Source organism: Populus euphratica, unplaced genomic scaffold, assembly GCF_000495115.2.
Source record: "Populus euphratica unplaced genomic scaffold, PopEup_1.0 scaffold43.1, whole genome shotgun sequence".
Taxonomy (NCBI): domain Eukaryota; kingdom Viridiplantae; phylum Streptophyta; class Magnoliopsida; order Malpighiales; family Salicaceae; genus Populus; species Populus euphratica.
The window spans coordinates 763,395-787,714 of record NW_011499889.1 but is presented as its reverse complement, the minus strand read 5'-3'; the positions used below and the strand labels follow the sequence as shown (position 1 = coordinate 787,714).

The window sequence follows — 24,320 nt, the reverse complement described above, 5'->3', positions numbered from 1 at the left end:
CAAAATTAAAATAAATAACAAATTAACACAGCAACCAAAAAAAGTTTTGATAAAATAATAAGTTTTTGTATGTTATTGTTAAGAATCATTATATTTAAATGATATCGCGAGGTCTCCACAAAAACAAAAGTTCTATCATTCCATAATTGTTTTTTTTATTTTTAAATATCTTTCCAATAACTTACAAAAGTTATACAAGGGGCAGATTTGATATTTAGATATTATTTATATCAACCAGCTATCTAATCGTGAATAATTAATTATAAATATATATATATATATAAAAATATCGATTCCGGGTATATGAGATGAGAGGAGGATTCACGGCGTGTCAAAGTAAGATATTCAAGCGCGGAGATAAAGATGGCTCCACTGCAACAGAGGATGAAGGAGAATCCATGGGCAAATGGCCACTCCTAGAAGATGATAAAGATGCAGGCTGCTTTTTATAAGAGCAAGGTGCAAGTGATGGCTACTCTCTAAAGCTTCAAAGATGGAGATGGGCTGGAAACAGCTCAATTCAAAGGGATTTTGGACTCAATTCTAAAAAAAACAAATATCTAAAAAACAAAAGCCTCTGTGGCTGGCGGGCCTCTCTTCCTCAGAATTCTTCAAACCTTTATTCTTAAATAATCGTCATGGCTCATGTATGCACACTCATATAGCTAATTTGTTCATAAAATATAATTAATGTCGTGATTGTGAACCGTATTAGCCATTTAAATTTTATTATGATTCTTAATCGCTATATTAATTTAAATGTCACAGTTGTTAAGTAAAATATCATTTAAATTTTAAACATCACGTTTATTAATCAATAATTTGTTTTGCTGTATTAAAGCAGACATCGTTCTCGTAGAAGACAAGGGCTAGTGGGATGATTGTATCTCTGAGCTCATCAAGCAGAAGATCCCATCAGCAGAATCTAAATTGTACAAACAAGTGCGAAAGCAGATCTAAGCAGGCTGCATTGGTTTTGTAGTCTGAGAGCATTCGTCTGGTGGCCTTTTCAGGACAGCATCAAGGTTGGAAACGTTGTACTTGGAATTACACGTAGGTGCACAGTCCAGGGACAACGATTCCAGAATTCGACAAGTACAACGCCAAGCTATATTCCGCTCGGTACTGACGAGGTTGGATAAGATTTATTTGTTTTTTTTTAAATTTTTTTTTTATTTTAAAATTATTTGAATGTATTAATATTAAAAATAATTTTAAAAAATAAACAATATTATAAAAAATAATTAGTAAAATATTCTCAGACATCTCTTTAAATTGACAGTTCAAAATAGTTTTTTTTTTAAATAAAAAACAATTAGAGGAGCACAAAAAATTGAAATGTACAAGCTTTCTCAGCGAGGATTGCAGCAGTGTTGCTAAATTGCAAGCATGTCCAATAAATAGTCACTCATATACTTTTTTTTTTTTAATAAATTAACTCCTGGGTTTGTGTCAGCTATTTGTTTTTACTTATACATTTTATATTTTTTGAATTTTATTCAATTAATCCTTATTTTCTAAGTTTATCCACTTAATTAAATAGCTTACTTCCATCAAGTCTTAATATTAACAATGCATGTGGATGTGTCATTATTAAATACTTTTCATTTATGAAATGAGATTTTATTTCCTTGGATTTTTATTAAAAAACTTAATATATTTTTAAGATAATTTATTTGGTCATATAAGTCTTAAATAAACTTAAAATGCAATATCATAAATAGTATGGATATAATAGTATTATATAAATGGCATGTGTAGTTTACATTAAAATTTGATAGAAGTCAATCATTGTACTAATTGAACAAATTAAGACAACACAAAGATTAATTGAATGAATTTAGAGAACATATGTGTTGATTGGCTAAATTAAAAACTTAGGGATGCAAATGAATTATTAATACAAATTCATGAGTCAATTAACATTTTTTCATTGATATTAATCACTCACATGGAAATTATTTAGCATTGTGGTAACTTCTGTCTTTTACTAAACTACAAAGAAAAAATATATTCAAACATCTGCATTTTACGGTGGATTCTATAAATAATTACTTTTTAGATTTTTATTTTGAAGAAGCTAAAATAACATATATATATATATATTTTATGTTTAGAGGCATGTCTTTTCATTTATTTTATTAAATTATTTATGAAAAAGAATTGAATCAACATTTAAGATAAAAAAATCATTTTTCACAAGTGATATAATAAATTTATATTCATTTTAACTGGCACAACTATTGTTGGTGTCTACTGAAGCTTTCTAGTTGGGTACATGGCTCCAAAGCATATAAAATTAACATTATCCTCTTGTTCTAAGTACAATTTGATCACTTTCATAGTAAAAGGGAAAGATACACCTGTTGCTAAAGGTAGGCACATGAAATGTCCGAAACGACGTATTTAACAGCATATACTCTTGCAGTCATGCAGAAAAAAGACATCCACAGGATCACTGTCTTGTCCTAGGGCACAGTCGCGAGGCATGATGTTCATATATGGTTTTTATCTCCAGGCATCGTACAAGGAGAACCCTACTGCACGCAAGAGTACTCTGTATGGATAAAGAAATGCACTGCGAAGTTGTTGGGCCTTGTGACTCCATATAATGAAGGACAGAAGTAAAAAACAGAGAACCCTTCAAGCAAATGACAATGCCTCGCACTGCGAAGTTGTTGGGCCTTGTGACTCCATATAATGAAGGACAGAAGTAAAAAACAGAGAACCCTTCAAGCAAATGACAATGAAGAAAGAAAGAAAGAAAGAAAGAAAGAAAGAAAGAAAGAAAGAAGCAAGTGTTATCTGTGTGGACATAAATGGCTGGTGGCAGCCATGATCGGTGGCAGCCATGGTTGGTGGCAGCCATGGTTGGTGGCATAGTCAAATAACGGTGGCAGCCATGGTAGGTGGCAGCCATGTTTGGTGGCAGCCATGGTTGAAATTATAGTCAAATGGTAGGTGCCTAACTTGCCCACCATTGTTGAACAATCATCTCCCTCCTCAGCTATAAATAGAAGGTGTATTGATAGCTGAGATAGACTACGAGATAGAGAGAAACACAGAGAGAGAGCTAAGGGTGAGAGTTGAGTTGAGTTGAGTTGAGAAGTTTTCTCCTCCTCCTTGTTTTGTTGTTTGTATTGCTTTTGAGCTTGATTAATACAAACCAGTAGCTCCGTGGAGTAGGCAAGTTGCCGAACCACGTAAATTTGTGTGTGTTTGAATGTTTGGATCTCCTAACAACTGGTATCAGAGCTTGTTCTTGAAAGTTCTTGAAAAAAAGGGTGTTTGATCCAAACTCAAAAATCAAAGTTCTCAAAACGTGTTTTTGAACATACCACCGTGAAGAGGACGACGAGAGGAATCCACTGGTGAAAACCCGGCGAAAATCCGACGTCCTGCATGCCCGCACGCGCCTGCACGCGCCACCACCAGTACTGTCCACGCGCACAGACGCGCCGCACGCGCTTCACGCGTCTTCCTCGCCGTTTCCTGCAAATTGACACTGCCACGTCAGCAGCCATGTCAGCAGCCGTCCGGCACAGTCAGCAGCCGCGCACCCTGCCACACCAGCAGTCTGACCGGTCAACCCGCCACGCCATCCGCCACATCATCGGACACGTCATCACTGCCACGTCAGCCAAAAATCTCCGCGGATCAGCCACGTCAGATTAGGTGGACCCCACATTGCCTACGTGTCTGACACGTCAGCTTGCCACGTCAGCATAACTGGGTTTTGATCCGGTGTGGCGCAGAGACTATTCCTCCTGCCACGTGGCTTCATCTGCAGCGTCCAGTTATCTCAATTTTTGATTGTTTAAATCGGAGTCATCCGAAGTCCGATTTGGGTGATCTCAGTGTCGTTTCCAGCATTTTTGGCCATTCCGGACACATCTATAAGGTCAGATTTTTGAGATTCAAATCCGAGAAAGAGTAAAAATGGCTGATGAAATAAAGGTTGCAGGAATTGAAAAATTTGATGGAACTGATTTTGGATATTGGAAAATGCAAATTGAAGATTATCTATATGGGAAGAAACTTCATCTTCCTCTGTTGGGGAGCAAGCCAGAAAACATGTCAGAAGAAGATTGGCAAATACTTGATAGACAAGTCTTGGGCATTATCCGGCTATCATTGTCAAGAAGAGTTGCTCATAATGTTACAAAAGAGAAATCCACAGCAAGATTGATGGAAGCCTTGTCTGGGATGTATGAGAAGCCATCAGCAAATAACAAAGTGCACTTGATGAAGAAGCTGTTCAACCTGAAGATGACAGAAAGCACCTCTGTTACACATCATCTTAATAATTTCAACACTATCACAAATCAATTGTCATCCGTTGAAATTGAGTTTGATGATGAGATCCGAGCACTTATTTTGCTAGCTTCACTTCCAAGCAGTTGGGAAGGTATGAGAACAGCCGTAAGCAACTCAGCTGGAAAATCCAAATTAAAGTATGATGATATCCGAGAACTGATTTTAGCTGAAGAAGTACGAAGAAAAGACTCGGGTGAAAGCTCAAGTTCAGGTTCGGCTTTCAACATCAACACTCGAGGAAGGAGACAAGACAGAGGCTTATCCAGAGGCAGATCAAAATCCAGGTACAGAAGCAAAAGCAAGTTTGGACCCAGGAAGCAGGTTGAATGTTGGAATTGTGGCAAACCTGGTCATTTTATGAGGAGTTGCACAAAACCAAAGAAACCTGAAGCTGATTCTGTAAATGCCACTACAGACGAGGTACAAGATGCTTTGATCCTTGCAGTACATAGTCCTATTGATGATTGGGTTCTTGATTCTGGAGCTTCATTTCACTGTACTCCACACCATGAAATGATGCAAAATTACACTGCTGGAAATTATGGGGTAGTCTATCTGGCCGATGGACAACCATTGGATATTGTGGGTATAGGAGATGTGCAAATCAAGACAATGAATGGATTTACATGGAACTTGCAAAATGTAAGGCATGTTCCTGAACTAAAGAAGAAGTTGATCTCGGTCGGACAACTTGATGATAGTGGCCATTCAATCCTTTTCTCTGGAGGAATGTGGAAGGTATCAAAGGGAGCAATGGTTTTGGCTCGTGGAAAGAAAACTGGCACTCTGTATATGACCACAAGATCAGCAGATATAATTGCCTCTACTGAAGCAGATAATCAGGCGCAACTATGGCATTGTAGACTCGGCCATATGAGTCAAAAGGGGATGAAGATACTTCAGTCAAAGGGAAAGCTGCCAGAATTAAAAAATGTTGATCTAGACATTTGTGAAAGCTGTGTTCTCGGAAAACAGAAGAAGCTCAGTTTCTTAAAGGTTGGCAGGACCTTAAGACCAAGAAAACTAGAACTGGTGTACACAGATTTATGGGGACCAGCTCCAGTAGCATTTCTTGGTGGTTCTCGGTACTATGTCACTTTTATTGATGACTTTAGCAGAAAGGTATGGGTCTACTTTCTGAAAAATAAATCTGATGTGTTTGACACATTCAAGAAATGGAAGGCTATGGTTGAGACTGAATCAGGTTTGAAGCTGAAATGTTTACGATCTGATAATGGAGGAGAATACATTGATGGAGGTTTCAAGGAGTATTGCGCTGTCAACGGTATCAGAATGGAAAAGACAGTTCCAGGCACACCACAACAGAATGGTATTGCTGAACGGATGAACCGGACCATCAATGAACCAGCTAGAAGCATGAGGTTGCATTCTGGGCTACCTCAAACATTCTGGGCTGATGCAGTTCATACTGCAGTTTACTTGATCAACCGTGGACCATCAGTACCTTTGGAGTTCAGACTGCCCGAGGAAGTCTAGAGAGGAAAAGAAGTACAGCTTGCTCACCTAAAAGTCTTTGGGTGTGTTTCCTATGTGCATGTAGACTCTGATGCTCGCAACAAGCTGGATGCCAAATCAAAGAAATGTTTCTTTATTGGCTATGGAGATGAAGAATTTGGATTTCGGTTCTGGGATGATCAAAACAGGAAGATTATCAGAAGCAGGAACGTGATCTTCAACGAGAAAGTTTTGTACAAAGACAAATCAAGTACAGAACTAGAGATAACTGATTCAGATACGAGTCCACAGAAATCTGAATTCATATAATTAGAAGGGCTTCCTGATGTTACCACTCAAGAGTCCATACAAGACAGTTCAAGCACTTCAGTACCCACCACTTCTACACAAGATAGTGTAGAGCCAAGTGAACCAGCTGTTCGCAGGTCTTCAAGGACTATAAAGCCTCCACAACGGTTCACACTTCTACTGAATTATATCTTGCTGACCGATGGTGGTGAACCATTAAATTATGAAGAATCCTTACAAGATGGAAACTCGAGCAAGTGAGAGTTAGCCATGAAGGACGAGATGGAGTCATTGTTGAAGAACAAGACTTGGGAGTTAACCAAACTGCCTGAAGGAAAGAAGGCCTTGCAAAACAAGTGGGTTTACAGAGTAAAGACCGAGCATGACGGAAGCAAACGGTTCAAAGCAAGACTTGTTGTAAAAGGGTTTCAACAACAGAAAGGGATCGACTATTCTGAGATATTTTCTCCAGTTGTGAAGCTTACAACGATCAGAGTTGTTCTGGGATAGTAGCTGTAGAAAATTTACATCTTGAACAATTAGATGTAAAAACAGCATTTCTTCATGGAGAATTGGAGGAAGACATTTACATGCAACAACCAGAGGGGTTTGCAATACCAGGAAAGGAGAGTCAAGTTTGCAAACTAAAGAAGAGTCTATATGGTTTGAAGCAAGCTCCAAGACAGTGGTACAAGAAGTTTGATAACTTCATGTGTAGTACGGGATACACAAAATGTCAGGCTGATCATTGTTGCTATGTCAAACATTTTGACAACTCCTATATCATTCTACTGCTATATGTGGATGATATGTTAATTGCAGGTTCCAGTATGGAAGAGATTGACAAGCTAAAGCAACAGTTGTCAAAACAGTTTGAAATGAAGGATCTGGGAGCTGCTAAACAAATACTTGGCATGAGAATCATCAGAGACAAAGACAAAGGCATACTAAAACTTTCACAGGCAGAGTATGTCAGGAAGGTTCTTAGCAGGTTTAGTATGGATAATGCTAAGACAGTATGTACACCTCTAGGGAATCATTTCAAGCTCAGTAGAGACTAGTCACCAAAAACTGAGCTAGAACGTGGATACATGGACCAGATTCCATACGCCTCAGCTATCGGCTCTTTGATGTATGCCATGGTCTGTACTAGACCAGATATTGCCCATGCAGTGGGAGTTGTAAGCCGATATATGAGCAATCCTGGAAAGCAGCATTGAGAGGCAGTGAAATGGATCATGAGGTACTTAAAAGGCTCATCGGAGACATGTCTTATTTTCACAGCTGGCGGTTTGAAACTTGAAGGCTTTGTAGATGCTGATCTAGCAGGAGATGTTGATAGCAGAAAGAGTACTACAGGTTATATATACACTCTAGGAGGCACTGCTGTTTCTTGGAGTTCTACCTTGCAAAAGATAGTTGCTCTTTCAACGACAGAAGCTGAATATGTTGCAGTTTCAGAGTCCGCAAAAGAGATAGTATGGCTACAGAGTTTCCTGCAAGAATTGGGCAAGATGCATGGAAAGGGTACTTTGTATAGTGACAGTCAGAGTGCAATCTTCCTTGCCAAGAATCCAGCATTTCACTCCAGAACAAAGCACATACAGATCAAATATCACTTCATCCGACAATTGCTCGACGATGAACAACTGTTACTTGAAAAGATCTGTGGAAGCAAGAATCCAGCCGACATGTTAACCAAAGGAGTTACTCTCGATAAACTGAAGCTGTGTAAAGCTTCAATGGGTCTTGAAGATTAAAAGACAGACCTAACACCATTTGTGTCCAAGTGGGAGATTGTTATGTGTGTGGACACAAATGGCCGGTGGCAGCCATGTTTGGTGGCAGCCATGGTTGGTGGCAGCCATGGTTGAAGTCATAGTCAAATGGTAGGTGCCTAACTTGCCCACCATTGTTGAACAATCATCTCCCTCCTCAGCTATAAATAGAAGGTGTATTGATAGCTGAGATAGAACACGAGATAGAGAGAAACACAGAGAGAGAGCTAAGGGTGAGAGTTGAGTTGAGTTGAGAAGTTTTCTCCTCCTCCTTGTTTTGTTGTTTGTATTGCTTTTGAGCTTAATTAATACAAACCAGTAGCTCCGTGGAGTAGGCAAGTTGCCGAACCACGTAAATTTGTGTGTGTTTGAATGTTTGGATCTCCTAACAGCAAGTTATATCATGAATGGCATTGTCACTTGGCTTCTTCCATTTTGTACAGACAAAAATAATAAGGTGTGCAAAATGCTTTTTTATTTTTATTTTTTTAATTTATTTCCAAAAAGAAATCCAGAAATCGATCATCTTTGGAAGCAGTTTGGAAACAACATTATTTTTCTGCTCACTTTGTTGCGTAAGTTCTGATGACGGAGTTTCAGAAGCCAACTTTCTGTCTTTTCTTTGCTCTTGTAATCAATGATCATTACTATATTTCTCTCTCTCCTTCTTCCTTTTCTTGTCTCTCCTCTGGCATTGAGTTGTTCGTGCGTCTTACGCTAAATGTCAATCTCTTTAATATTCTCTCCTGATACTAGCTGCCTTGTGCCTTGGCTGTTGCTTGTATCAGTTTCGTTATAAATATTCATTGATTATTCTCCTCTAAAAACCCTCTCTCCTGTAGTACGAAATTGCAAGAGCCGGTACTTTGGCTTTTGGCTCCAAGGAGTCCTGCCTACTGCATGAGAAAGTAGTAGTACCCTTTTCTTGAATTCTATTTAGGTACATTGTTTGCTTAAATGATTTTCCTTACATGTGTATAGACATCGATTTGTACGTACGGTTCATGGGATTTGCCCATTCATCTTAACTTTATTTTTTCCCCACATTTCATGATTGATAATTTGGGAATGAAACGATCTGCAATTAATATATCAATTCTGCAGCTGTTTAGCTATATATCTCAAGGTGAAAAGTCATTTTATGGAATCAAGCTAATTGCAGAAGTAGGATTTGAAAATTTAGTTTCTTTAATTTCACTTGTGTGGTCTCAATAGTCAAGGCGCCGAATGATTTCTTTGTCGCATCACTAGATTGTGAGCCGACTCAATTCGACCCTGTCCCTCAATTCTCCCTAGAGGGATGGTAGTGTATAAAGATTGGACAGCGATTGCCCGAGCTTTATATTTTTTTTTTCAATAACTCATTTAAAAGAGATTTATTGTGCTTTAAAAGTTGATGGAAAATGGATGTTTCCTAACATTAATATTGCAAATGCCCTTGAAATGAAGGTGGGACTGGAGGAGCTGAAGGAGGAATACTGCTATGGACAACACAGCAAATGCACTTGAAGCTATAAGCAAGGAAACTGTTGATCTGGTACATATTTATGAATAATCTACTGATAATGTGCTCTGAGGATCCTAGTTGAACCACAATCACATTCTTAATAGAGAGTTATAAAATCTATTTCAAATGTGCACTCTGGAAATAAGCGCATTATAGTGTTCTTATTTTCAGTTGTGGTCTCCTAATAATTAGTATGTGATAGAAAATTGGATTCATATCCTTCATGGGATGAGGGCAATGTTATCCCTTCCACCAGCTACAATATCTCCGTGAACATCATTCTTCTAGATGCATCATTTGATTTGTTTTTATTGCCATGTGATGAGCCAGAACCAGAGAAGGTAAACACCAGAGGAGAAAATGTAATTTTCTCGTATGGATTCTGTCACAGAAAGACCATAAACTTTGTCATGGAATAAAATAACAATAGTACGGACAGAAATCATTCATCTCATACTGACTGTCTATAAACAAGTCTAGATTAGTTGAAAGGTCTTTTAAGGATAGCGCTCTGATAATCTGTGACTGTTCTGGCAGGAGAATGTCCCTCTTGAAGAAGTTTTCGAGAAGTTGAAGTGTACCAAAGAGGGTCTCAGCGACGATGACGTTCAAACGCGGTTGGGGGTGTTTGGATACAACAAACTCGAAGAGAAAAAGGTCTAGAGAACTGTTTCGGCTCCAGTTTCTTTTCCTTCGATTGTAGTTGATTTTGTTGCTAGTTTCCTCCGCAACTTCATGTTTTCCAGCTTCCTCTGTCAAAACTCAATCCCATTATTTGCTTTACAGGAAAGTAAAATACTCAAGTTTTTGGGCTTTATGTGGAATCCATTGTCATGGGTAATGGAAGCAGCAGCAATTATGGCCATCGCCCTTGCACACGGAGGGGTAAGTATCTTATGTTGAAATCCCCATCTTTGACATGATTGCACTGCAAGCAAAACAAGAGCTAGTGATTGATTATTGTGAGGCAATCATTGTGCAGGGTAAAGGTACAGATTACCATGATTTTATCGGCATTTTGGCGCTGCTTATTATCAATTCAACCATCAGCTTTATAGAGGAAAATAATGCTGGAAATGCAGCGGCAGCTCTTATGGCTCGGCTTGCACCAAAAGCAAAGGTTCGGGATTTATTTCTGTTTCTTTTCGATTTTTTTTCTTTTTTGTATCTTACCTATTCTCCAACCATTTCATCAACTTTTCCTTTCCCTTACCTGTTCATGTAATAGGTTTTACGTGACGGGAAATGGAAAGAGGGAGAGGCCGCAGAATTGGTCCCCGGAGACATTGTTAGTATCAAATTAGGTGACATCATTCCTGCCGATGCTCGATTGCTTGAAGGAGATCCTTTGAAAATTGATCAGGTGCCTTACCATATAAAGCATGTTTTGGAAGTTTTGCTTGTACACCGTTGTTTGAATTGGTAGCATCATTTAACAATGAGATAGACTGTTGGAAACCCAAGGCCCCGGAAACATAACATGAACTAGAATTGGAGACTAGCAAGAGTATTTATAAGAAATGTTTCTATTCTAAGCTGTTTTTTATGTTACTTTTCTTTCCTTTTTAGTCTGCCCTTACAGGAGAGTCGCTTCCAGTAACTAAGAATCCTGGTGATGGAGTTTACTCTGGTTCAACTTGTAAGCAAGGTGAAATTGAAGCGGTTGTTATCGCTACTGGAGTTCATACCTTCTTTGGAAAAGCAGCACATCTTGTGGAAAACACTACACATGTTGGGCACTTTCAGAAGGTTAATCTCAGAATTACTTCACTTTTCCAATACTGATTAAAATTTGGTGTGGTTGTGTATAGTGTCAACGAGGCACGCATATTGCTCTCTCACATTCAAAGAACGGAAGTTATATACCCCATTCGTAGGATATAGTCTTTGCATGTAACTTCTGCTAAACTATTACTAATTAATGTACATATAATGAGAGATAATCTTGCTAATTGTTCCAGGTCCTGACTGCAATCGGAAACTTCTGCATCTGCTCCATTGCCATTGGGATTTTGATTGAAATCATTGCAATGTATGGGATTCAAGGAAGGGCGTATCGTGTTGGCATAGATAACCTTCTTGTTTTGCTCATTGGTGGTATCCCCATTGCTATGCCTACAGTTCTTTCCGTAACCATGGCTATAGGTTCTCATCGTTTGTCTCAACAGGTCTGTGACGCTGCGTGTATCATAATCATGGAAAACTGCAGTAAGGGGATAAACCAGTTCATGTAGGAATCATTAACGATAATCAAATTTTCATGCAGGGGGCCATAACAAAGAGAATGACTGCTATTGAAGAAATGGCTGGGATGGATGTGCTCTGCAGTGATAAAACAGGAACTTTAACTCTTAACAAACTTACAGTCGACAAATCTATGATAGAGGTGCTACTTTTGATGCTATTGTATTAAGTCTCCTCAATATTTCTAGGCAGTATATATGTACAAATTCCTATTAACTAGGAACGAACTTGAGCAGAAGAGTACAGCTTTATGATATATGTATTTTTTGCAAGTAGAATAAAAATTGTCTTTAAATACTATCAGAACAGATTATATATTGAACTTACCTTGTGTGACGTTTAACCCCATCCATTTTATTGCAGGTTTTTTCCAAGGAGGTTGACAAGGACATGGTTGTCTTGATGGCTGCAAGAGCTTCACGGTTGGAGAATCAAGATGCTATTGATGCAGCCATTGTTTCCATGCTGGCTGATCCTAAAGAGGTAGTGCGTCTTGCCAATTAAATAAATGTTCTCACATTCATGCGTATATTTTTTTTTTAATAATACTGTTATGGAGTTGTCAAATTGCAAGTAGTGGATGTTTACTTTATCATATGCAAGAATTGCTATGATTATTCCAGGAAAACTGTATTTGGCCTCCTTTATCTTTCAAAGATTATAGCCTTTTCATTTGTTCATGAATAATTAGATAATCAGTGCCTCTGTGCCTAAATTATGGTTGGTATTCTCTGTCAAATAATTAATTTTTTTGTGCAATTTGAAGGCGCGAGCTGGAATCACAGAAGTTCACTTTCTTCCCTTCAATCCAACTGACAAGAGGACAGCACTTACATACCTAGACAGTGCTGGAAAGATGCACCGAGTGAGCAAAGGAGCACCAGAGCAGGTTCTTAGTTAGAAGCTTCATTTCTAATCTCTTCAATCCTTATCATAAATCCAAAACTTATGCACTTCTTATGCGGAAATGAAGATTCTCAATCTGGCATGGAATAAATCAGACATCGAAAGAAGAGTGCATTCCATAATCGATAAATTTGCTGAGCGTGGACTTCGATCCCTCGGTGTTGCTCGACAGGTTTAAGCTTTGATTTTCTTATTTAGTGTTCTAGGAGTTCGTTCCTCAATAGAACTTTTAGAAATGGTCTGTGTTATTACTTACAGGAGGTGCCTGCTGGTAACAAGGACAGTCCTGGTGGGCCCTGGGAATTTGTTGGTCTTCTCCCTCTTTTTGATCCACCACGCCATGATAGTGCTGAAACTATTAGGAGAGCTCTAGATCTAGGTGTAAGTGTTAAAATGATCACAGGTGACCAGCTAGCAATTGGAAAGGAGACAGGAAGGCGGCTTGGTATGGGAACAAACATGTATCCATCATCCTCTTTGCTTGGTGAAAACAAGGATGGAGTTGGAGCTCTACCAATTGACGAGCTCATAGAAAATGCTGATGGTTTTGCTGGTGTTTTCCCAGGTAATTAGGTTCATTACAGTTTGTGCCATGGTGAACCAACCTAGCGTTCCCATCTGACATATTATGCCTTTTGTAGAGCACAAGTATGAGATTGTGAAGCGATTGCAAGCTAAAAAACATATAGTTGGAATGACGGGCGATGGAGTTAATGATGCACCTGCATTAAAGATAGCAGACATAGGAATCGCGGTGGCAGATGCAACAGATGCTGCTCGCAGTGCCTCTGATATTGTTCTGACAGAACCTGGACTTAGTGTAATCATTAGTGCTGTTTTAACCAGCCGTGCCATATTTCAAAGAATGAAGAACTATACCGTGAGTTGATAAAAGTAACTGCTGAATTATGGGATTATACATGACTAGAATCCTTAGTACACGTTGCCTAACATTCGTTTTGTTTCTTCCAGATATATGCAGTATCAATCACAATACGTATTGTGGTAAGTTTCTAATTCTCTCTTCGTGGTTCCTGAAATACTATGTGGTTCCTGAAATACTATTTCCTGAGGAGCTCATCATATTTGCAAGATGTAGCTTTCATCGGTCACTACTCATTGGCTTCTGGATACTTTTGCAACAGATGGGATTCATGTTGCTTGCTGTCTTCTGGAAGTTTGATTTCCCTCCCTTTATGGTTCTCATCATTGCCGTTCTCAATGACGGTGAGCATTTTTGCAAAGTAAAATGCAATTAGCAATCATCTTGACATGCAAATTCTCATATACCTTTATTTCAAATTATTTCCAGGAACAATTATGACAATATCCAAAGACAGAGTTAAGCCATCCCCAATACCAGACTGTTGGAAGCTTAGTGAAATTTTTGCAACAGGGATAGTGATTGGCAGCTACCTTGCTGTAATGACAGTCGTATTCTTCTGGCTGGCTTTTAAAACCGATTTCTTTCCGGTAAATGCATCTATTGCTATCATGTTTCTATAAGCATTGTGTTCTAAATTTTTCATTGTAGGGTAAAGAGGGAACCTGGTGTTTTCTTTTTGAGTAAAAATGCAAAGAGCTATCAACTCAACTCATTTGCATCATACACTGCCTTTTGACAATACCTACATTTCCGTTTTGTTGTCGCAGAAGCACTTCCATGTAAAAAGCTTTCACCAACATTTGGATCTTTCGGATAAAGTTCTCTCCAAGGAACTGAATGGACAGCTAGCATCAGCCGTGTACCTTCAAGTTAGCACCATCAGCCAGGCTCTAATATTTGTGACTCGTTCCAGGAGTTGGTCATACAAGGAAAGGCCTGGTCTTCTTCTTCTTTCTGCTTTCATCGTTGCTCAATTGGTAAATGCTTCGAAACTTGCAAGTTATTAAACAATATTTCATTGCCTGAAAGATTTATTTTTACTTTCTAGTCCAAAAAGACTACAGTTCTAAACTAACTGTTTAACTGGTACAGATTGCAACTGTGATCTCTGCCACAGCAACATGGGATTTTGCTGGAATCAGTAAGATTGGCTGGCGCTGGACTGCTGTCATATGGCTATACAACATTGTCACATACAAGCTGCTTGATCCTATCAAGTTCGCTGTTCGATATGCACAGAGTGGCAGAGCCTGGAGTCTGGTATATAACCAAAGAGTGAGTGAAAGAAAACCTCAATCGTCTTTCTTTTAAATTCTTGAGAACTTCCTTCTGAGATTTGGCCATTATTTATTGTTCAGACAGCAATGACCACCCAAAAGGACTTTGGTAAGGAAGCTCGAGAAGCTGCGTGGGCGGCTGAGCAACGATCACTTCATGGCCTCCTATCTATGGAAGCAAAATCGTTCCCCGAAAAGCACACTTTCAGGGACATTAACATCATGGCAGAAGAAGCCAGAAGACGTGCAGAGATTGCAAGGTTTGGTCTCTTTCTTGCGAATTTCATATTTCATGCTTATTCATCACGATTCCTTCCACTTACGGTATTGCATACAAATTTGATATCTCTTTTCATGCCAAGCAGATTAAGAGAGCTTCACACCCTGAAAGGCAAGGTAGAGTCCATTGCCAAGTTAAGGGGTTTAGATATCGATGTCAACCCCCACTACACAGTCTGAATGATGAATTCATTTCCCAAATAAAGTGCCTCCTCGGAAACCGATTAACTGGTAGAGAACGGCCGCATTACAAGGTGTCAATGGTGCTTCTGCTGCAGCTTTCCTTTTCTCCTTCAATTCACCCTATGCTGTGCTTGTTCGCCACCATTTGAATGAGGTGCACCAAGCTCAAATGTTCCAAGTATCAATAAAAGGTCGAATTGGACGGCCCTTTTTTTGCCCCTTCATCAATGTTATTGCAATATTTGAATGTAATCATGAATTCTCATCATAATACAGCTTTGTAGAACAATTAAATTTTTGTTTTTCAAGGGAAGTCCTTTCACCACTCAAAATAAATAAGAAAGCCGAAAAAGATTGCATTGCACTGTGTAATCCAATCATCATAAAAGAAAGAAATGTAAACTATAGTATAAGTCATCAAAACTATAAAAGTAAGAGAGAATCTTGGTCCAACCATTCACGTATAACATGTTTAGTAATATTATATAGGATTTGATTGAGAAATTTTATGACGATAAAGGTGTAATTAACCAGGGAAGTGATTGCAGAGAGACCACAACTGGGGAGACCCTTTTCTGTTAGCATACAGACTGCGAAAGCAAAACATCAATGAGATGAGCCACCTCAGGAATGGCAGAGGCAATAAAGAAAGAAAAAATCCAGGAAAAAGCATTCCCGGAAAAAAAAAAAGAATTGAAAAGGATGGAGTGAAAAAAGATGAGAAAAAGCAGAAGTAAAAAGGCAATCTTTGGGTTCTTGAGCCTGGATTTTTCTCAGTTTTGATTTCTTACCAAAAAAAAAAAAAACAAGTCAATATAGAAAGCTAAAAAAAAATGAAACCAGGACCTGATCTGAATGGTTAGGAGGGTGCCTCTCAAAGGAACCTAAAAATGGTAGCACACCCAAAATCAAGCAACATCAGTGAGAGTGCCTATGAAACATGGACAAACAGAGCTCGTAACAAAAAAAATACCTGACAAAAATTATGCAGCCTAGCCAAAATTGTGGACAAGTCAGCCAAAATAGAAAGCAAACAACAGATTTCAAAAGAATCAAAGAACCCAACCGAGAAGCCAGCCAAAATTGACAGGAAAAAATGAGAAAAGCTAGTGCCTAACCCAAGTAGCCCCCCCGAAAACAGCTCAAGCCAGATACTCATGGGCAACAAAATCTCCATCAACCAAGATTAGTCGATCACACACGAAGGTCACATTCATAGCCATAGATGCCACACTATTGAAATCCATAGGAAATCACAGTCTGTATCCACAGTGCTTAGCACAGTAATATCGCCGGATGAATTAGTTTTTTTCTGTAACTGTAACGTAATGTGACAATCAGGAATCGAAGGCTATTTGTTTTGACGAAGCTCGCCCAAGCTGTTTGAGTTAGCCAATCTAAAGTCTGGAGAAAAACCAGCTGAGTAAAGCAGCCTGCAAACCCGGTCCACAAAGAAGCCAGTAACAAAATACCCAGCCAGCCTCAGCCCATCCCAGTCCACCAGGAATGCAGCCAACAAAATCCAAAAGATGAAAGAAAACCACCCAACCATGTAAAGGACGCATGAAGAGCACTATTATGGTTAGTTGCCATTTGTATATTTCAATTGGCTAGTTTATTTCATCAAGTTGCAAGGAAATTTCTTGATAACTAAAGATTGTCCATTTTCATGGATTCTCAGGATAGAAACCCCATCACGAAACAAATGGAGGACATTTCAACTAAGTTAGATGGTTTTGAATGGAAATGATCAATCAAAAGTGGTGGTTTATGTTTTTGGTTTACATATTACTTTCTTCGCCTATCCATTATTACGTTGCTTTGAGTGAAAACTTTATTTGCATAAATCTTTGGCGATGCGTGTACCAAATCAATTTTCTAGTTAGAGCTCATTCCTCATCTCTAATGCACTCTTGATCTGCAAATTATAAAAATATGCTTATGTCTTAATTCTCACAAGCTTTCTTTGCTGTGGTTCAAGTGACTGTGCTGCTTCCTTCTTGCCTTTTTACCTTTGATAACGTAAACTGACCTTAAGATGACCTTCTTCTTCCATCTCCTTAATTTTGTAGAATACGCTTTTGTTTTCTTATAAAATTCAATTTCGTATTTTAGTGGTATTCATGATCATCATTTTAATTTTATTTTTGATGATTCTTTATCTAATGTGGTTTTACATTTACAAACCTATAAAAATTAAAATAATGATATTATAATGATTTTAATAGGACAATAAAATCAGTGTTTTATTTTGCATGACGTATTAATGATAAAATACAAATTAATATAATTAAAAAATTAAAAAATAATATATGTTTTTCTAAAATTTAATTTCAACAATCGTTTTAATTAAATATATTGAACATAGTTTTTGCTAAGTATCAATTTTAAATATAATTTTAATCAAACATATATTTTAATCAAATAAATTATAATTAAAAATAATTTTATAATTTATTTTTTTCATATTACAATCCTAAAAGTTATTATAATATCAAACCAGGAAAGAGGCTGATGGTCGTTGATGGTTAACGCGCCGCGTGAAAGAGAGTGAAGTGGGTGTTGATGTTTCTATTATCACATATGATATATTAATAATAATAATAAAAAAATATATACTGTATTAGCTAAACTTGAGTACCATAAAAATTAAATTAAATGTGTATTCTAATTCCGGTTACTTAGAGGAGTCAAAGAAGCAGCATATAAAAATTCAAAAGTAAAAAAACAAAAATAAACATGTTTAGATTATTATTATTATTATTTAGCCGCATGAAATTATTATTATTATTTTGGTAAAGAGTAGAATGATTTTTAATAAATTTTTTTATTAATGTGGATATTCAAGTATTTATTTCTACTTTTTACACAAGTTTTGAAATTAATAATAATATAAATATTTAATAATTTTAAAATTTATAAAATCTAAAACAATAATATTTTAAAAATAAATCTATAAACGGATCATATATGTAAAGTTATAACTTCCAAATTCTTGATAAGGTAAGAAATCACATGGGCCTCGTAAGGAAAGGAGCACATACATGGTTTTATTCTCTGCGGGTGTGGTAATCGGTACACAGCATCTCTCAAAAGCCTCAATCCTGATATTGCTGAAGAAACCACGTCGTGCATTGCTGTCCACGTATTTCCCAATCACGCGTTCATGCCTGGAGTATGCTTCACGCACCAAAAATTAGAAAATAAATAAATAAATCTTTTCATGATTTCTTTCACCTCTGTCGGTCCAACATGACAGCTTATATAATTGATTAGACTTTGGGAGTGTTTATATAATTCAGCAATATTGAGTTGCAGAGTTACTAGCAATTAAAAAAAATATCTATCTGCAATTACCTATTGAAAAAAGAGGAAAGAAAGAAAATTGAAAAAAAATATTATCATTTAGCATTAAGCTAAATTGATGAAGTCTCCCTTGGATTTAATGTCATTTAAGAATCAGTTTATATTAGCTATTTTACTCGTGACTATCCGCTGGTCATTTTTTTTTTCAACAAAAATATCAAATACATGGATTTTCTTCCATGTGTTTTTTAACATAATTTCTTTTTAAGTATAAACTAAAAAATTTATGGAAGCATAAACTAAAAAATTTATATAAGCATCCAATTAAATAAATAAATAAATCATCTATATAAATAAATTAAAAATAAAAACAACACAATAACTTGAAAAAAAAATCTTTGAAAGTATAAAGTTGAATAAAAAAATAATGAAAAATCAGCCTAAGTCAACCAAGAAGAGTGTGATAGACATGCAATATGGATAATAAGGAGCGAATTAGCTAGCAAAATTTGTGGCTTAGGTTATGAGATATGAATAACTAAATAGAAAAAAACTAAAAAAATCACAAAGTCAATTTGTTTAAAAAAACTAATGTCGAAGAATGTTGACACATGTTAATTTTGTAAACCCTTAATTCGGGTTATTAGACCGAAAGCACTATATATGAAAAAAAAAACACGAAGCTTAATCCCCAATAAATCAAATATTGAAGCATGAAATTAAAAAAAAAAATTAACAAAAGGATTTAAGATTAAAAAAATAAAAATAAAAATAATGAGAAAAAAAATAAAAATAAAAATAAATTAGAGGGTAACCAAATTTTTTTTTTATTGGAGAGTAAATTTAAATGTGAAATAACTTAAAAAAAAAGAAAAGAAAATTAAAAGAATGAAGACCAAATTCAAAATAATAATACATCATAACTTAGATTGGATGATGAAATTAAAAACATACAATACTTTTATAAAAAGACCAAAGAAAAAAACTAAAAATCAATAGGATAAGTTGATTTTTAAAGTGTTTTTCGCTTAGAAATATATTAAAATATTATTTTTTAAATTTTTATTTTTGATATCAGCACATTAAAATAATTTAAAATACAAAAAAAATAATTTAAAAAAATAAAAAAATTTCAAAAAAATATTTTTTTACCACAAAAATAAATATTCTCTAAAACATCTCCCTAACATTCCTACAATTTTGACTTTTATTCTCTTTCACTATTCATGTTAATTTGTTTGGTCTCACTATTAAAAAAACTATTCTTAATTAAAAAAATCTAAAAAGATTTTGAATACTTCTAACTTTTAAATAACTTTAATAACCATCAAAAGCCATTTTTTTTTTTTTATAGATTAACGTGGGTGTCCGGGCCAGCTTGCGCGCACCACGACTAATCCCACGGGCCCTGAAGTTAACGACCATGTAAGCCTCCAGTGGCCATCATATGAGCAACCAAGGACTCGAACCTGAGACCACAGAGGGAGCAAACCCCTTAGTCCCAAGTCTTTATCACTTACTCACCACCTAGATGGTTAAAGCCACCATTATTTTCTTGATTGTATTTCACTTTGTTTTATGACCGACATATATTAATCTTATAATTGATATAGGTATATGTGTGTATATATAAAGTTAATTTTTTTTTAGAGATAATAAATGTTAAATATAAATTTTTTATAAATATCATGATGTCGAAATAAGAATATTTAAATGATATTATTAAAAAAAAGACTAAAAATCCATGAATTGTTGCTCCTAGTTAAATATCATTAGGGTTGCATGTCTCCATCTTTAGTCACTTTGTCGGTAAATCACCACAAACAAATTCTCTCAAACAGTATCTATATGTCTTCCTAGAAGGAATATGCTTTAAAATCCATGCCCTCATGTAAAATAACATCATGCCACCCTTCACATTCCTGAAAGGCGCGTTTGACAAAATCTCATGTTTAAACACACTCCCTCCTCTTTCATGACTTGCTGGTTTAATCTTCCTTCTTTTGATATCTTCATTTTACACCACATGTTGAGCAAGATTTCCACTATACTTTAATCGTGGCTTTTTGCAACATATATACTCTCAAGATGAGCACACGTTATTGTCACTTCATGAAGTTTCCCTTCAGCATTTTGATTTGTTTGAATATGCTATTTCTTTGTCATGAATCGAACTTGGCCATGCAAACTATTGATGACTCCGAATGACGAAGAACCCAATAACATTTTCTTGTTATGATACATTTTTTTTATAACCCCGCTCCCTCCCTCTCTCTGCTTTCGATTTGTAGGGTTGTGGTTAGTTGGGATTTGCGTTGCATTTTCATCAATGGAGTTGAAGCTTCTTGACTCCAAATCATCATCTTTATCTAAGAAAGCAGCCCTCGTGGCAAGGACAAAATCAAGTCCGTTTTCCAGTTTCGAACATTCAGTTGGTGTTAAATTTTCTCAAGAGTTCAGTTCTTGCAGAGGTAAGTGGGACTGGTGATGAATCATTGTATTAGCACTACAAGTCCATGCGGTTTTGTTATATGCCTTGTTTTTGTCTGTGTTGCTCAATGTTCTTGGCATTCAAGCAGGGCATTTACACATTTCGATTTGAAGGGTTTGTTTTTGTTTCTGTATCAGACATTTTGAGACCCAGTTCATGCTCTGAGCCATTCTTTTTTCCTTCTGAAGTTATCTGTGTTTTGCCGAGGTTGTTCTGCTCTTTGCTAATTAGTCTTTAAACAGAGACCAAGTGCTAGTAAATGATTATAAACGGACAAGCATGTCTCATCTCATTAGGTTATAGCATTTACTGATTTCCTGCTCTTGCTTCCCAATTTGGCATAGTTGGTGATTCGGCGTTTCATTAACAGAGACATTTTTTTTCGCATTAAAAGATGAGCAAATGAGTGTTTTGCTTCCATGGCTTCTTATGTTCAGGAGTATTTACGAAGGCATCTTATTTGAGTTTAAAAGGTACATTTATGCCAAAGACGGCTATTAGCTCGGTTGACAAAGAAAAAACCGCCTCAGAGAATTACTTTTATCAGATTAGCACAAATGGTGCTGGTTCAAGTCTGTTTTCCAGAAATGTCGGAGGAGTACTTGATGCCTGCGATGATGAGTACGGGGGAGTTGTGGTTGATCAGGATAGATTACCTGTTAATCCAGATGCCTTTGCTCCAATGCTTCAAGTTTCCCTTTCACACTGGAAAATGAAGGTAAATTTCTGCCGATGCATGATCAACTATTGTGTGGCTCAAATTGTTTCTTGGATACCCTATGTTGGTCACCAAATTGACTTCTACCATGTCAATTTACTGCAGGGAAAGAAGGGAATTTGGCTCAAGCTGCCCCTGGAACGATCAGAGCTTGTTCCAGTTGCTGTGAAGGTAACTTGTGCTCAAACTTAAACATTACTACTGAATTGTTTCATTTCATTGGCTTGAAGCATCTGCAATTTATACCAGTTCATTAAATGACTCAAGAAAATGATGAGGAATGTATGGCTCCTTCAATCTTTTCACGAGACATGCAATCTCAGTAGATGAGTAAATTGATTAACAGGAAGGCTTTGAGTACCACCACGCAGAACGAGGATACGTGATGCTGACTTACTGGATTCCCGAAGGACCTTGTATGCTTCCTTCTAATGCTACGCATCAAGTTGGTGTTGGGGGATTTGTGATCAATGACAAAAATGAGGTATGATTATTGAGGGGAAAAAAAAAGTTTCTGAGCTGCCCCAATTAACTAATTTTGACAAATTTAGATCATCAGTCCTTCTGCACTACAATGGTCCCAGTTTTTTATAAAAGATCATTGGCAATCAATTGCAGGTTCTTGTAGTACAAGAGAAATTCTATGCTCCATCATTTGCCGATCTTTGGAAAATACCGACTGGTTTTATTCTCGAGGTACGTAATTTTATCTTGAACCGAGGAATCAGCTATTTATGAAAACTTCGAACGAAAAACCAGTCTTAATATATCATTTCAGCTTTTAAATCTCAATTGCTATATATTGTTTCAGTCAGAAGAGATTTACACAGGAGCTGTAAGGGAAGTCAAGGAGGAAACTGGTGTAAGAATCTTCAATTTCGTACTTCATTTATTTACACTGAAATTTCTTTTCCAGGACCATTGATAGCTACCAACTTGCATCAGCATAATAAATTAACTTTGAACGATCAAGTCGTGCCAATAATGTCAGCTGAGTTTTTGTTTATTTTGCAGGTCGATACTGAGTTTGTGGAAGTCATAGCATTCAGGTTAAGAACTTTTTACTTTGGCTTCACTTGTTTCCTCTCATAGCAATATTCATGCACTGAACAGTTATGGAAATGTGCAATTGATCCTTTTTTTTCTGTGCAAAGAAAAGAAATGAATGAATGATTTGTAATGGAAGCATCATAGGTTCATAATCATGTATATCTAGCTACGAAGATGCTATGCCTGATGAAATCTTCTAGATACACAAGTATCGGACAGCCACACACACATGTATGCCTTTCCCAACACTCTGTCTAATGGAGCCTTCAACACTGATTTCAGGCATGCTCACAACTTGGATTTTGACAAGTCAGATCTGTTCTTTGTATGTATGCTGAAACCCTTGTCAGCTCAGATTAAGGTTGATAATCTTGAAATCCAAGCAGCAAAAGTAAGTACCTCTCCTTACTGATGTGTGTAAGTTAGCTTCACATTATTCATTCTTGCATCAATAATTGTGAAAATTTTGGAAACGAATTCCTCTGTCTGATCAAAGATATAATTGAATCCACAGAAGCTATGGCTTATTTGTCTCATGCATCAACAATATTCTGTCTGGCCTGAAGGTGATTCATTATAATCACAATGATCACACAGTGCTAGCTTGTTCTTTTAGCCGGCCAAATGACCATATGACCATAGGACCTACACAGTGCTAGCTTGTTCTTTTAGCCGGCCAAACTCCTCTCATAGCTAGCCACTGCCCCCCTGTTATGTGGGGGTTTCGTGTTTTTTTTTTTAATATTATTATTGTTTTAAAAAATCGTATTTTTTTAATTTTAAATTTATTATTCTCTGTTTGTGTGGGTCTTTATTGATGATATTTTTAAATTTTTTATAAGATTTTATTGTATTGATAATATATATAAAAAGTAGTCATCTCACTTCAATATTTCAATAAGATGACATCTTGGGATCAACGAAGAGTACTGGAAATTGAAGCTGAGCTAGGAGTTTTTCCGTGGATTTACAATAATGGATTTTAATTGCAAATTTATTAACACCGACTATAGTCTCTAAATCTCCTTAATTTTCTTGTGTTTTCATCCTGCAGTGGATGCCCCTTGTTGAGTTTGTTGCGCAGCCACTAATCCAAGAAGACGGATTGTTCAAGAAAATCGTTGATATTTGCATTGCTCAGTTAGGGAAACGTTACTGTGGATTATTACCTCGCCAAGTAGTTTCCAAATTTGATGGCAGGCCATCCTGCCTATACTACAATGTTCTTGACACTGGAAATGTCAGCTGCAACGGCAATTGAAGCCATTTCACAATTCTTAACATCCCTTGCCTGTCTTTTCCTGGAAAGCCTCTGGTATTTCCGCTTTGAAGCACGCAACGGTAGCAACTGCAGTGTAAGCATAAGAGGCTCGACAAGTTAAAGAGTAAGGCACTAAACATGGAGTCTTACGTTTATTATACCTGATGGATTGTAACATATAGCTTCAAATATCTTTGATTGTAAATATATGTTCGTCTAGTAGAACGTGGTTATTGTAAATGTGTGAAGTCACCAGTTCTTCTGTTACTAATGGATTTTCATGTATAATTTCTCTTAGCAAGTAGCTAATCTGCCTTGTTATGGCATTAAATTTACTAGCTGCGTTTGTATTC

At 36.7% G+C, this 24,320-nt stretch overlaps 2 protein-coding genes across 5 annotated transcripts; both read left to right on the top strand.

The window, feature by feature from the left end:
* The first annotated feature begins 2,096 nt into the window (after nt 1-2,096).
* On the top strand, nt 2,097-24,320 carry LOC105130908 (nudix hydrolase 8-like). 4 transcript variants are annotated; one of them, XM_011033635.1, is made up of 10 exons: nt 2,097-2,111; nt 20,723-20,918; nt 21,376-21,656; nt 21,762-21,827; nt 22,003-22,140; nt 22,275-22,352; nt 22,468-22,518; nt 22,671-22,705; nt 22,989-23,097; nt 23,761-24,320. In XM_011033635.1, the coding sequence occupies exons 2-10, from the start codon at nt 20,777-20,779 to the stop codon at nt 23,965-23,967; spliced, it is 1,107 nt and encodes a 368-aa protein (XP_011031937.1). In that variant the 5' UTR covers nt 2,097-2,111; nt 20,723-20,776; the 3' UTR covers nt 23,968-24,320. The 4 variants fall into 4 exon arrangements, with proteins under 4 accessions (XP_011031937.1, XP_011031939.1, XP_011031938.1 ...); XM_011033637.1 differs by lacking the exons at nt 2,097-2,111; nt 23,761-24,320 and adding an exon at nt 23,221-23,344 and having other exon boundaries at nt 20,400-20,918; XM_011033636.1 differs by lacking the exon at nt 2,097-2,111 and having other exon boundaries at nt 20,403-20,918; nt 21,379-21,656.
* LOC105130907 (ATPase 11, plasma membrane-type-like) lies at nt 8,757-16,265 on the top strand. Its single transcript, XM_011033633.1, has 21 exons — nt 8,757-8,799; nt 9,309-9,396; nt 9,904-10,023; nt 10,153-10,251; nt 10,349-10,486; nt 10,595-10,729; nt 10,936-11,115; nt 11,328-11,534; nt 11,633-11,752; nt 11,974-12,093; nt 12,377-12,499; nt 12,584-12,688; nt 12,775-13,081; nt 13,158-13,396; nt 13,489-13,521; nt 13,662-13,743; nt 13,829-13,989; nt 14,170-14,379; nt 14,495-14,677; nt 14,761-14,939; nt 15,045-16,265. Exons 2-21 carry the CDS (start codon nt 9,343-9,345, stop codon nt 15,136-15,138), a joined length of 2,889 nt encoding a protein of 962 aa, XP_011031935.1. The 5' UTR covers nt 8,757-8,799; nt 9,309-9,342; the 3' UTR covers nt 15,139-16,265.

Bases quoted from the DNA above. Each gene is read 5' to 3' on its own strand.
- LOC105130907 (XM_011033633.1), top strand. From the start codon at position 9,343: ATGGACAACACAGCAAATGCACTTGAAGCTATAAGCAAGGAAACTGTT. The intron at 10,024-10,152 runs GTCTAGAGAACT...TTTGCTTTACAG, and splicing joins ACAAACTCGAAGAGAAAAAG to GAAAGTAAAATACTCAAGTT. The intron at 13,397-13,488 runs GTGAGTTGATAA...TGTTTCTTCCAG, and splicing joins AAAGAATGAAGAACTATACC to ATATATGCAGTATCAATCAC.
- LOC105130908 (XM_011033635.1), top strand. From the start codon at position 20,777: ATGGAGTTGAAGCTTCTTGACTCCAAATCATCATCTTTATCTAAGAAA. The intron at 21,657-21,761 runs GTAAATTTCTGC...AATTTACTGCAG, and splicing joins TTTCACACTGGAAAATGAAG to GGAAAGAAGGGAATTTGGCT. The intron at 23,098-23,760 runs GTAAGTACCTCT...TTCATCCTGCAG, and splicing joins TTGAAATCCAAGCAGCAAAA to TGGATGCCCCTTGTTGAGTT.